Source organism: Trachinotus anak, unplaced genomic scaffold (assembly GCF_046630095.1).
Source record: "Trachinotus anak isolate AG129_WGS33_773 ecotype Australia unplaced genomic scaffold, CSIRO_AGI_Tana_v1 ptg000018l, whole genome shotgun sequence".
NCBI lineage: Eukaryota > Metazoa > Chordata > Actinopteri > Carangiformes > Carangidae > Trachinotus > Trachinotus anak.
Genome location: NW_027273869.1, coordinates 3613403 through 3627230, shown reverse-complemented (window position 1 = coordinate 3627230; position 13828 = coordinate 3613403). Strand labels below are relative to the sequence as shown.

General features: G+C 40.2%; 1 protein-coding gene across 1 annotated transcript in view; it reads right to left on the bottom strand.

Moving 5' to 3' along the window:
* Window positions 1-10933, bottom strand: part of zdhhc17 (zinc finger DHHC-type palmitoyltransferase 17) — a 37278-nt gene extending 26345 nt beyond the window's left edge. The window contains exons 1-3 of the mRNA XM_071502067.1: window positions 10741-10933; window positions 896-999; window positions 338-460 (exon numbers count right to left, since the gene is read on the bottom strand). Coding sequence (XP_071358168.1) covers window positions 338-460; window positions 896-999; window positions 10741-10803 — 290 coding nt within the window. The 5' untranslated portion in view covers window positions 10804-10933. The remainder of the gene's footprint in view (window positions 1-337; window positions 461-895; window positions 1000-10740) is intronic.
* Window positions 10934-13828: the final 2895 nt, after the last annotated feature.

The following is a 13828-nucleotide window of genomic DNA, read 5'->3' as shown; positions in this document are numbered from 1 at the left end:
CTTTATCCAGTGAGCGACCTGTAGGTGGCTGAAGCCAGGTCAGAGCTGTGCAAGCAAATAAACAGTAGCAAAAAATGGCACAAAGCAGCAGCTACATTTATTTTTGTAAATGTTATATTCATCGTCATCTTTATTTTGGGTAAGCAGGCTGAGTACACTTCTTGTTTTGAGGTCTTCTGCTTCATATTTCAAACTCACACCTGAGAACTGACGAGTACAACCACAAGTCTCCTGCCAGTCCTGGGATTCAGACTCACAACCATCCACCCACAACCTCAACTCTCCGGCCTCTGAGCTACCTCCACCCCCAGCTTCATACACGATGGAGCTGACTCACTTGACCAAGTCTATCCTGTTGTTGATGGCGGCCCAGTGGAGGAGGGTTACATTTTCTTTGTCTGGCTGCCGAACGTCGAAGCCCGCCTCCACCAGCTCCCTGCAGCGCTCGAAGATGCCGTACCTGAGGAGGAAGGGTGGAGGGGGATTACAGTCTCCTCACAATCAAACATGCGTTCAAACACAGGGTTAAATGAATAAAACCTAGAAACACTGACAAGATACAGACATGCATGAAAACAGACGCACACAAACTGACAACTTAAATAGAGACACTCAAACATTCGCCCACACACTGAGGTTTAACTCAGCACTGACTGTCTTTAAGCGGATATTCCTAACCTCAAATCAAAACAACATAAATCTGTTGTTGTCAACTGTAACAACAAGTCAGACAAAGCTTTCATTGTCTTATCAGGCCGACATTCCCACATTTCTTTTCTTCCCACACGCAAATTCTCTCACCAGACTAAGCTTGTGAATTACTTCTTTAGCACAGACTGAATCACAACACCACATAGTGGTGTTAGCTCCACACACACCCAAACAATCCACTCACTGTGTGGCTTTGACGATGTCCCAGGTGCTGTAGTCGTCCACATGGTTTTTACGGCTGACATTCTCACTGTAGCCGTGGTTGTAATGACTCTGGGGTTTGATTTCCTGAAAAGAAAGATGGAGGACACAAGCAAGAGGAACACAGACATAAAGATAAGTCAGTACGGTCTTATATTTTGATAGATCATCTGCAATATGCTGGAACATATCAAAATGCACTGAGGTTGGGGTTGTGGGGGTGTGTTATATACTTGATTTATCATACAGAAAAGAATCTATCACTGCATGTGTATATGTTTTTTTAAATCACAATATTCATATATTTCCTGGAAATGTAATTGAAAATTGCCATAACGCAAACCTGATGATTGATATGTAATATTTCACGCAATGGTTTAAAGGTCCCATATTGTATGACGGTAGATGTCTGTTTTTGATTATAAAGCAGGTCTAGGTTCTATATTAATACAGTGAAAGTATCAAAGCCTCAGTCCACAGTGAAATGCACACAGCCTGTATTCAGAAACTGAGCCTTAAAACCAGCCGTCAGGACTTCTGGAACTTTGTGATGTCACAACAAAGCAGTCACTGCCCTCAGCCATGCCCCAAGCCCTGCCCACCTGGACCCACCGTCCATGCTTGCAGGGTTTGGTTTTTCTAAGGCTTAGATCCTCTCTTCTGATTGGCTGACTGACCTGCTGTTTCTAGAGCTCCAGAGAGAAGCCTGAGAGAGGAGATGTAAAACTACACTGAGATGGTTTTTGGTTCTTAAAACCACAAATATATCTTCTGATGGAGATCAACACAAATAAAACACTGGAAAAGTGTAAAATATGGGACCTTTAATGCAAGTGGAGCTGCAGCGATTAGTCAATTAATCAATTAGTCAAACAAAAGAAAATTAATAGGCAACCAGTTTGGTCATTGATTAATTATTTAATTTTCAAGCAAAAATAACAAAAATTCTGAAGTTCAAGCTTCTGAAATGTGACATTTCCTGCTTTCTTTGCCACATCAGACAGTAAATTGAATAACTTAAAGATTGAGTCTATTAGTCAGACAAAATAAGCAAATTCAAGACATTACTATGGCCTCTGGAAATCGTGAATGCCATAGTTTTTAAACTATGTTTTCACATTTTTTAACAAAAAACTCACTCATTTAATTGAAAAATAAATTGGCAGATTAATCAATAAGTAACTGTCAGTTTTACCCCTAATATACCAGTTTTACCCCTAATATACCAAGTGATATTAAGGGGTAGGTACCACAGTATAAACAATGCAGGGTTTTTATATTGTCTTTTGGGATATACAGTGGGGTTCAAACGGCCTTGTACTGTATATGACCTGGCTGTGTCCACTAAGTTGCCATAACACAGTCCAATAGCTGCGGCCCATAGCAGCAGGGTAAACACACATGCAAAGTTAAAAGCCTTGAAACAGGTTTAAATAGTTTTTTAGATGTCTAGTCAGGAAATTACACGATTAAACAGAAATATGATGAAACAACTGTAACAGTTTAGTCCTGCAACAAAACTAACACGAGAGTGAAGGTGCTGTCAGTCAAGCACAATGTGTACATTCAGCCCAACAGAAGAGGTTCAGTCAGGAGAGAACACCTGTGTGGGTGTGTGGGCCTTTAAAATGAATACACCTTTTGACTTATAAAACACAAGTGTACCTTATAATGTTTATATTTATTTATATTATTTATGTTTTTGTACGACAGCAATGCTGTGGGGATGCCCCGATTGATCGGCCAATTTTCATTAAAAATATTTGATCGGTAGATTGGAATTAATGCTTCTTGTCACTGATCACCTTAAAACTGATCACCTGTGGTTAATACTCAGCTGAGAGAAGCACTGTGTGCAGTGTAGTCCCGCTTCCTGCACGACAGGCCACCAAAACAAAACATCTGCTGTATGGAACAGTTACAAAGTGTGTGAGACTGATGAAACGTGCGTCATCTGCAATGCACGGCATGATAAAATACCTCATGGAGGAAAGATCAAATACACACAGGCCTGGAAGCCTCATTCTGAGCCATATTTATTTATCTTGAGAATGCAGCCATCTTCTCTGTTACTTACTCCAGTGCACTTCCTGCTATGACAAGTCAAAATGTGTGCTGTGAAAATGTCTATAAACTGATTCAACTGGGAATAAAGAAAGAAAAAACAGAATAAAGGTGCTCCAATGCTCACGAGGAGACCAAGATTATGGTTAGCAAGATTTATTCAGAGAGCAACACAATACATACAGAAAAGATGGACAGGGCTCTCGGAGGGGTGTGACAGGAAGAGGTTTTGGAGCAGCTGAACTACAGGACGGAGCTCCTGGTGACACAGACACACACAGAGCCCTGCTCCACAACACTTACACAGTCATATAAATAGCTGATAAGACAGCAGGAGAGAGACAAAGACAGACTGCTGCTGCTACTGCTGCTGCTGAAGATCTAATCCGTCACACAGATGTGGCAACTGTGCTACTCACATTCAATTAGCCTCCATAGTAACGCCACGGAAACCACAATTAGCCTCAATCACGCGGAAACGAGGGCTGCATCTGGTAGACACGGAGCCCCCACACTGGCTTATGTAATTGTGACTCTTGACTTAGTGAATGAGAAGTGATGCTAGCTAACTGAGTTAAAGCTCCTCTACATTCAAGTGACAGAGGCACATTTAATTGAATTATTTCTATTTGCTAGGACCACCTGGGAGTGGAGAGGTGAACACAAATTTAGAGTGGAAGCTGCGATCATGATTCCTGAACCGGCATCACCATTGACTTTAAAAGCTCAGTGTTTTGGTTTCAAGCAGGCCTTCAAGGCTTTTTGGCTGTGCTGCCGCTCGTACGCATTTAATGATGAGGAATAATGAGGCAGCCTCTGGGGGGGCCAAGGACATGGCAGGCTTGTGGGGAGGTGCTGGGTAGCCTGAGACGAGAGCTCGGGGGCCACAGAGACTTCAAGCTGAACCATCTTGCCTCTGAGTTTCGCTTGGGCCTCCCCACAGCACCAGAGGGATATGCTGAGCCAGCATTTCTGCCACCATGGGGAACAGCGGAGGAGGAACAAGATGGAGAAGGTGCATGGGAAAAACTAATACAGACAGGTTGTGTTTGAAACTCATGAATGAGTCATGACTGGATCTCAAAACCAAGGCCTGTAAAATATTTGTGTTCAAAACAGTTCCAGTGTTTTCATAGTTTTTCAGCCCTTGAGATTATTTCAGTTTCATAGTCTCATAAACACTTTGGGGGAAGCCATGTTTAGGCATTAACATCTCAACAAGTTTAGCTCCTAGCCTAAAAATCTTTGTAAGGATGGAGGACAAACATGTTTTCTTTGAACCAAAACTAATATAGCCTATGCATTTTATTTTTATACGGCCCTAAAGTTAAACTACAGTGAAGGCACAATCATTATTTTTCTTACAATACAATCTTTTATAGGCATAAGAATAATGGTAGCATTTTTCTTTGGATTAAAATGGTATGCGGGGGTAACTAGACAGAACAGGAATATGTATGATAAATCCAGTTAAAGGCATTGTTTGTCCATGATAAAGACGCAGATGATCATCTCCACTTATGTGTGTCCCAGTCTCTGAAATATTGATTGTCGTAAAGAAATTCATGTTTCCTGTAGGCTTCTTTCAAAAATAATGTGAGCTTCATTCTTTACTATCAGGGCCTCATTCAGATCCAGTAACACAAGGACTGAGTCACTGTCCATGTGGATGTCATTTAGGACCTCAATATTACTACTATCGCTCAATTACTTCCAAATGTAATAATAACAACGTGCTGTTATATTTACAGCTGCATGATTGGCCAGCTGTGGTGATTATAACGAGCAGCTGGTTAAAAAAAAAAAAAAAAAAAGCTTTCCACTCTGTTGGTCTTTTATGAACAGCAAAAAGACACAGCCCACTCCTCCGAGTAGAGCATCTTCTTTCACTGAGCAATCTTTGGCCAAGTGTGCGTGCACAGACACTGGCATGCAGAGCATATTAACCAGACAACAGCCAAGGTTTCCTCTGCTTTCTACTCACAGAGCTAATGCAAATTAGCTACAGTTGAGTAAATCTGTCAGCGACAGTTGGTGAAAACAACTGTTGCAGAATTAAAGGAGCCCCATAGAGTTTTATTGTTTAAAAAAAAAAAAAAAAACTCAAGTTAACATCCAAACCATAGTGTCTCCTTTGGGTTTAACAAGTGTGATGAGTGCACAACACATTTGCAAAGCTGATTTTTGAAGTTTGAAACCTGGATTGTTTACATCCATGCTTTCTAGTTTTCCACTTTCGTGCCTTTGTTGGCACATCGCAGCGTTTCTAAGCGCTTTACCTCCATGCAATAGTGTGACACCACTGACATGAGACAAAAAAGACAGGGAGCTGCTCATAGAAAAACTGCTCCACAGCACAAACCACAGACAGGGTACCTCTGAACTAGGGATGAATGATAGCCTTTCGTAAAAGAAAAAAATCATCTTGCCATTATTTTGGCAGATATTGTGATACGAGTCACGGTTTCAGTTGGAACGATCATTTTTACATTTCACTTTGATTGGAAAAAACATAGAAATGATGATGATGTGATTTTTGTTGGGGTTTGGACCAAACAAGCATGTCCCTTTACATCTGGAGAAGATGAGTTATAGGCTGGGACGTCTCTATAGCATCACAACATTTATGGTGCTAACAATTCACTACAATGTTATGACACATTTTACCATTATCAAAAATACTGCAGCTCCTGTGATTTGGATATTGCACTTGGCTGTACTGCGACTTTGGTAACATTTCAATTAATTGTTCAGCCCTGCTTTAAACATTTTCAAGACACTGTTAATTATGTAACTTATAAATATTATTATGACTCTTGTGATTTGAAAATTTCATTTTTTCAACTATAAAAAACAATCATTTAGCCTACAGTAACTCTCGTTTTTAGTAACGCTGGTTACTGGTGCTGTTACATAAGGGTCAGAAATACTCCCAATATCATCTTTACGATTCCTGTTCTAATTCATTAAGTGGTCTCTCAAAATTTTGTTTTCACAAGAAATTATGTGAAATTACAGAAGCAACACAAAACTGAATGTCTGCCATGTCTGCAATATACACACAATGATGTGATGTGAGGTCAGGCCTTCACAACCAACTCTACCTCTGTGCCAACATGTCACAGTAAAATAAATGAAATGTCAATGCTCCTCACATTGTCTGTACTGTAAAACAAAGTTAATTCCTAAATCCCACATCGCAAATCATCAATAGTAAGGAAAATAGGTGCTGTGATGATATACAGCACCTTTAATACAAGGGAGAAATAAGAAGGGAAGAGCAGCACAGAGGGGATTTTATTTTGGAGAGTAAATGAGCCTGAGGAGGAGGAGGATGAAGGAGGACAGTGTGACAGAGCAGATATGAAGGTGACCAGCTTGTATTTTTATTCCTGTGCATTTTAAAAGTGTCAAAGCTGATGGGAGGCGTTTGCACTTTTCTCTGCCAAGTTTTGGTCATTTTACAAATCCATACGATTTGTTCCAACTACCCCGTGTGCTTCAGATCTGTGCCGCTGCCAGAGGAAAAAGAGGAGGGCGGGTGGGAGTCATTCAATTACGATCGTGACTGTGCTGAGCTTTCTTCTTCCGCCCGACAAACAGAAACCCCGAGAAATAGTGGAACTCGGAGCCTCTACCTTCATCTGGATATTCAATTGAGGGAAAATTCAGTTGCATCATTCACCAGGAAAACTGCTTTCCTGTCAGGCAAGGGACCGGGGGGCGGGGGGCTCAGCTCTAAACCCTCAGACACCAGATGTTAAGTAACTTTCTCCATCTCAGCCTTCCACGGAGATAGCCTCTGACCCCTTGCCAATCACGGCAGCTCTGTTCCCTCTCTTCATATCCTCCTGCCTGCTAAAAAGCTGATGGTGGCATCTGTGACTGTAGTGATAATTGCAGCCTGTGCATTTTCTCACCTCTTAATTATGTACCTGCTTACTGGAAAAGCACACAACAACTGGGGAGCTGGTAGCGATGATATTATCAATTAAACATATTATCCATTCCATGCCTGTCATTGATTTTAAATTGGAAGCTCGTCTGTTTAGTGAGGCAGCAGGCCTAGCTTTTGTCAGTGGGGCTGGTCAGTGGGACATATGGCAACTACTCCTTGGGGGGGAGGTGGGGGTCACGTGCCATGAGCTAAAAATGTCAGACAGCACCACTTCTGAAAATGAATGTCTACTGTAGATCCAGCAGTGGTGGTAGAAATGGCACAATAATGGTGACCAGCTCTCAGTGCTCACACATTTAGATTTTCATCAGGAAAAAATACACAGCAAGAACATCATTGTTGCTTTTTTTTTTTTTTTTAATGCATCTTGCACTAAATTGCATTGTTGTTGTGTTGCTGCTCTTGCTGACTGTAGCTCACAATCAGATTCGGCCTGAAATTAGAGCCATTTCGACGGGATAATTCAATATTCAAGGCGCAGTTTACATCTATGCATCAGGAGGAAGCGGAGGGGAAACGTTTGTTTGGAAGGAAATGATGGGAATGCTCCGGGGAAACAGAATTCATGTTCAAAGAAAGAAATGAAACGACTGACCACGTCACCTACGTATTTATGCCTTTTACACAAGAACACTCATTTGCATTTTCAAATGAGATTGGAAGCCGAGGACAGTTATCCCATATGTTCCTCAGAAGAGGGAATGTTTGCATTCAACAAGGAAGGAAAAAAAATGCTTGGCCCTTCTCATTGTGCGAATAAAGTTCTGATACTCTAATTCAGGTGCCTCATGCATTCAGCTTCACTCTGCTCTCACTACAATCTACGAGTTGACCCAGATACCAGGCAGCACCCTGCTGAGAAGGGGAGCGACTTTAAGCCAAGGCTGTGTGGGCACACAGAGAAAATAAACTTCATTTACGATGACGCTACAACCGTCAGACAAATTTCTTCAATATGACAGGTGGATGTGCAGCCGAAAGGTTATCCTGTGAACGCTCCTATACAGTGATTTAAAGAGGCTGTGTCACCTCTAAATTCATGGCAGACAGTTTACCTCTGGCAAGATTGGGGAAAAATTAGCTTTGGATAAAGCACAAGCACATTTTTTGTCCCCATATAGCCTGTGAAAAGTGTCAACAAAGTGTTGTATGTTGTTCTTCCTTGTTCCTCCTCCCCTTGATTTATTTTAAAGCATTTATTGCCACTCTTGCAAAACAGAGGTCAATTCCATAACAATAAACTTCCTCGTCTCCACCATGCAGTGCCATTGGGGGTAATTTTAACTTTTCTCTTTTTTCATTTTTACCATTAATCGCTGCTGCTGGTGTCTGTGTGTGTATTAAGCTCGAGCTGACAGCTTTCTCTTCCTGTATTTTCCTGTCGGTTATGTTGTCAGGCACTGGCTGAGCCTCCAACACTGAATCCTGACTGACACGTCTACTCAACCAAGTCGGTCTGAGGCCTCTCAGGCTTCACCATCAGGTCAAGCAGTAACATCCAGATAAACAAAGCTCAGGAAGAGAGCAAAGAATAGTGGGTAGGAGAACTTTCCTTCTTATAAAGCAGATTTTTCTAGTGTGTCGAAAAGGACAGTGCTTGGACAGTCAGCAAGGACTAGCAGCAAGCTGATTATGTTAGTCTAGGCCTGAGTGTCACTGTGGAAGCATGTTATCTATCATACAAGAGAGCAAAATAGGAGAAACACCATTATTTTGTTTAAATGCACACATATAAAAAGGACCGACCGGGGATGTATATAATCAAAATAACAGAAAGACCAATTACTAAAATGTGATACTTAAATGTGTGTATTTGTACTCTTCAGAACACGATGCAAATTTTGACTCCAGTCAGTTTAGCTTGCCTTGAAATAAACCCTGCAGTGCACAGAGCTTCCACACAGTGTGTGCATATGACAGGGTTCTGCTTCTCATGTTAAAGAGATAAATATTCAACTCATGTTTGACACAGTCATGAATCTGCACAGTCATCAACTGTTCCACATCCCAAACCATAAAACTACAGAGAATTACATTACTAAAGTACTTCATACTGTATGTTTCTGTTCTCTTGACACCATCACTCTCCTGCTGCCCTCTTTCTCTCAGTCTCTCCTTATTTTATACAGGTCTGGCTGCAGGTTTAATGACATTTGTGTGTTAACCATGAGATAAAAATCAATGTATCATTCCTAACAGAAACATTGTTTCACCAGAGACAAGTCGGACCTGAATTAAACCTAGGTTAGGAGATGACATCTGTCGACCGACTCAGATCAGCTGTCAGTTTTGGTATCACCAAGCTGTTTTGGATCTCAAGTTTCACTGCAGCATCTAAGGGAGAAGATGGCCTCGTAATCTCCAATATAACCAAGGCTTGATCTCGAGTCATATTCAAACACATTGCTGAATAATGAGGTGGAGAACTACTGTCTTCCTTTGCCTTGTTTTCTGCTTTTGTCCAAACCAAACCCAACCTCACAAGATGATAGGATTAACATATAGTATGTGTTTTCACAAATGCAGCCATTATAGTTGATTTGACCACATTTTCCCATTATGGGTTTATGCATGAACTGGGACACAATACCAAAATAGACAAAACCAGATGATAAACCACTACATCCATTTCAGCCTGTTTTCACTGGGTACATGAATTCATCTTCCAGCATCTTGACACTGACTGGACATTGAAGACATGAATCATTCGAACCACACACTGCCAGGATTAACAGTGAGAGACCAAGCCTGGAGGTAAATTACCTGATCTGACCTGCTGGCTACAAACCAACAAACAAAACAGGATAGTCAACTGCCACTAAAGCAAACTACTATTTGTATCAAACAGAGCTCTTCTCGATGACTACATTACCTGCCAAGCAAGGATAACAACTATTAACCAGGGTATTAAGTGAAGGCCTGTTAAGTTAGTGGTATACGCTTAAAATAAAATAATAAGATGACCTTAAATGGGCTTTGATGAAGAGAAGAACACAAAAATAAATGTGTTTCTGTCAGGTTAGCTTGTCTGTTTAGCTAACAATGAAGAAATAAATCATCAGCTCCAAATTCAATTATTTTTCAAATCAATATTTGATAACAACTAATTTATTTATGCTGATTAAAAATATTTTAAATACAAACATGACGAAACATTCACAACGACACTAGATGACAGAAACAACCAAATCCAGACTGACGAACTGACAGATAACGTGAGTGCCAATCCCCACCAGGTGGACCAGCTGCAGGTTTCCTGCTAAGAAACGAACATGAGGGGGAAAAGTGGATTTTTTTTATTTACATTCGTCACTGTTAACATGAACCTATAACACCAGACTGGACACCACGGTTTAATGTACGCTTACACATTTGACACCAGTTTACATCACCGCAGCTAAGCAGGGCAGCACTGCCAGTTTAGCTATAAAGCTAACATCGGATGACAGCAAGGATTAACCATTAACGTTACTTTTCCCGTTGCAGACTTAATCGCACTGCTCGCAGCCCTGTGTACTAGCTGCACGGCGTCTCAAGCACGGAGAGCCCCGCCGCGGTTAACGCTAACATGAACGCCAACATCTGCCTAGCGTCTCCTGGCTATGCTGCAGGAGGAGGGGGCTAGCGTTAGCACCTTTAGCATCGTTAGCTGCCTGCCACCCCCCACCGGTGGTTTTGCAGGGGGCATCGTTGTTTCAAAAAAAAAAGCACGGCAAAACCACGCAGACAGCCACACACGGACTGGTGTAATGCGTTTTGTGTAGGTTCATGTGTGCGTGCGAAGGCGTGAAGTGCAAAGACCATACCTCGGGATGGAGAATAGGGACGCAGCCAGCTTCTTTCTCATATTCCTCCATAGCGTCGGCCATCTTGGTGGTGATGTTCGCTGAGCATTGTGGGAAACAAGAGGCTGTGTAGGGGGGAAACAAACCGAGGAGGAGAAGAGAGGAGCTGTCAAAAAAATACACACACACACACACAGGAGGACAGGCCTCAACACACAGAAGGTCACATAATCAGATCATGTGTCCAAGGCGGACTAATATACAGCAGAGGACAAATGATATCAAATATATTTAGAAATGATTACTATTGAAAATACTACCTGTAGGGTTTCATGTTAGGGTTGTCCACTGTATGGCTCTTGCTAATGATGGACAGACAAAGAGGATATGGGAAAGCATCAGGCTTTCAGCCTTAAACCTGCATCATTACCAGGAGTCTGTCATCAGATTTTTTTATCACATTACAGAAAAACAAAACGACCATTGTCCAAAAATACTTCTTGGCCAAGTCTGATATAAGCAGGACTAGAGTAAGCTTAGCTGTCACTGACACTATCCAGTCATTATAGGCCACAACTGAAAACATTAGCACCCGCCATGCCACAATCACCCATGAGGTAACATTATGTATTCTGCATACTTTACTCATGGTTTTTGAAGGAGAGGAGGATATGGACAACTGCAGAGAGGGCAAGAAGGAAGTCTACAGTGCAGTTTTGCCTCTGGGGTAGGTGATTACAGCAGACTCAACCAGACCGGTTCTACAGTAAAATGTGAAAGTGCCAGGACAAGTGTTGTCTAGGTGTCTAGGCCAATCTATCACATTATTTACAGTGTAATTAGGTTAATTTACACCTGTGTTCTGCATTCAGTTGCCAGGTGCTGTTGTCCTGACAGGTAAGTTCAAATACAAGTAGTTTTGCTTAAAGGAACAAGGACAAGATTTCATTTGTAGACTCTGAGTTTTACTGTGGAAACACAATTTCAATTGATTTGAAATTTGAGTTATTCAGTTCCTGCAATCAACCCATCATCCTTTCAGACATCACCTATAAGTCATTATATATTCTGGTTTGTCTGTTTTCTGTTGGTTTGTTTCTCCTTCTTTTTTTTTTCCCGTTTTTTTAATTTGGAAAGCTTCAGAGCAACTGTATGAATTTAGTATCCATAATTACTGTACCTATACAGAAGTATGAGTATCTTATATACTTATACAACACACAGTGTACCATGTACACATACAAGTGTTCCTGCATGTGTCTAATGTAGGATCTTTGATGGTTTATTTTTTGTTTAGAAATGATCTTATATTTCTTTACATTCAGGTAATATTATTATTATTATTATTATTGTTATTATTATTATTATTATTATTAATAATAATAATAATAACTTGATTTGTGTAGCACCTTAAAAGCTGTGGCACGGATAAAGAAACAATGATAGTCAAAATGACCATGGTGGGGTTACAGACATTTAGATGAGACTGGTGACGTTATTTCTGATGAGAAAGAAGGTCCACAAGACAGGGTTTAAAAGGAAAAATTCATAGATAGAATAGAATAGAATAGAATAGAATAGAATAGAATAGAAATTGTGGTTCTCAAGTGTCCATTGCCTTATGGTTATGAGGAAACCTCCATACTGACTGAATGACATTTCATAAATGCCCAATGGGAAGCAAGGACAATACTGCAGTTACTAATATGTGCCACTAGATGTCTTCCTTTACCGAGGCATGCATGCACAGTGCCCCTGCAGAGGTTATAAACCCACAGGTTTACTGTGTGTTCACAGTGCTATCATAGGAGCCAACAAAAATATCAGCTGTGATAAAATACACATATCCCCAAGAGCCCATTATATTCATCTCACAACCATGAATCCAGGAGCATGCTAGAGATGGTATCTCACACACACACACACACACACACACACACACACACACACACACACCATTTACAAATATAATTTTGGCTAATAGACAAATATATATGTTTACTACACTTAATACTTAAATTATTATTAAAATGACACATGATATAGATGATTTTAATCAGAGAAGACGATCGTGATGCCCACTCACTTAACGTCTCACAATAAATGTTGTCTGTAAAAGATGTGAAGCGTTCAGCTGGACTGCGTTTTTAGTGAAAGTGGACTGATGTGATCACGGTTGTGACGTCCTGTGTCCAGCCAGGCAAATCAAACGATCACCGACCAGAAACAAGGGAGGAAGTCGACAGTTGTTTCATCAAGTTACCCCGTCGTAAATCAGAGACAGGATATTGAGCGTTTTACCTTCAAAATAAAGTTCGGACCATAACGTTGGTACCAATGAGAGAAGCGCTTATGCTAGAACCATTTGTGCGATGATTGCTTACAATAAGAATATGACCTTTATTAATATATAACATTGATCACAAAAACAATTGCAATTTTATTGAGAAAAGGAAAGCAATTTAATAAACAGTGACAAAATAGCGTAAACACACAGACTATAATTTATCAAAATAGCCTATGACTATTATTTATAATAATAGCCTTTGTGTAACAAGATAACAGAGATAAAGATAGAGAAATACAAAAAAGACAAATAAATGAATAAATGAATAAAATGAAAAACAATAAGAGAAGAGTACATGAACATAGTTCAGCATTATAAAAATAAAGCTATGTGTGAAGACACAACGCGAAATAAATAGATGCATGTCATATACAAATGTGTGTGTGTATATATATATATATATATATATATATTCATATATAGAGTCATATATAGAGTCTAATCTAGAGAGGTGAACACATTTGGGTGTTGACATAAAGGAAACTGCTCTGTGTCCTGTGGGAGGTGGAACAGTTTATTTTACTATACTTTTATTTGTATAATTTGAGATTTCAGACATGAGAGCATCATGCTAAAAGACAACAAATCTATGTAAAACAATTTTAATTAAATGAAATAACAATTAAGAACATTAAATGAAGTTATATTATGACTAAAAGCTTGCCAGTTATGGAATGAACAAAATGAGAAATGTTGCTGCCTTCACATTTGCTGCTGTGTTTTGGCTTTTAGTTTGAAATGTGTAACCGGAAATAAGGTGTA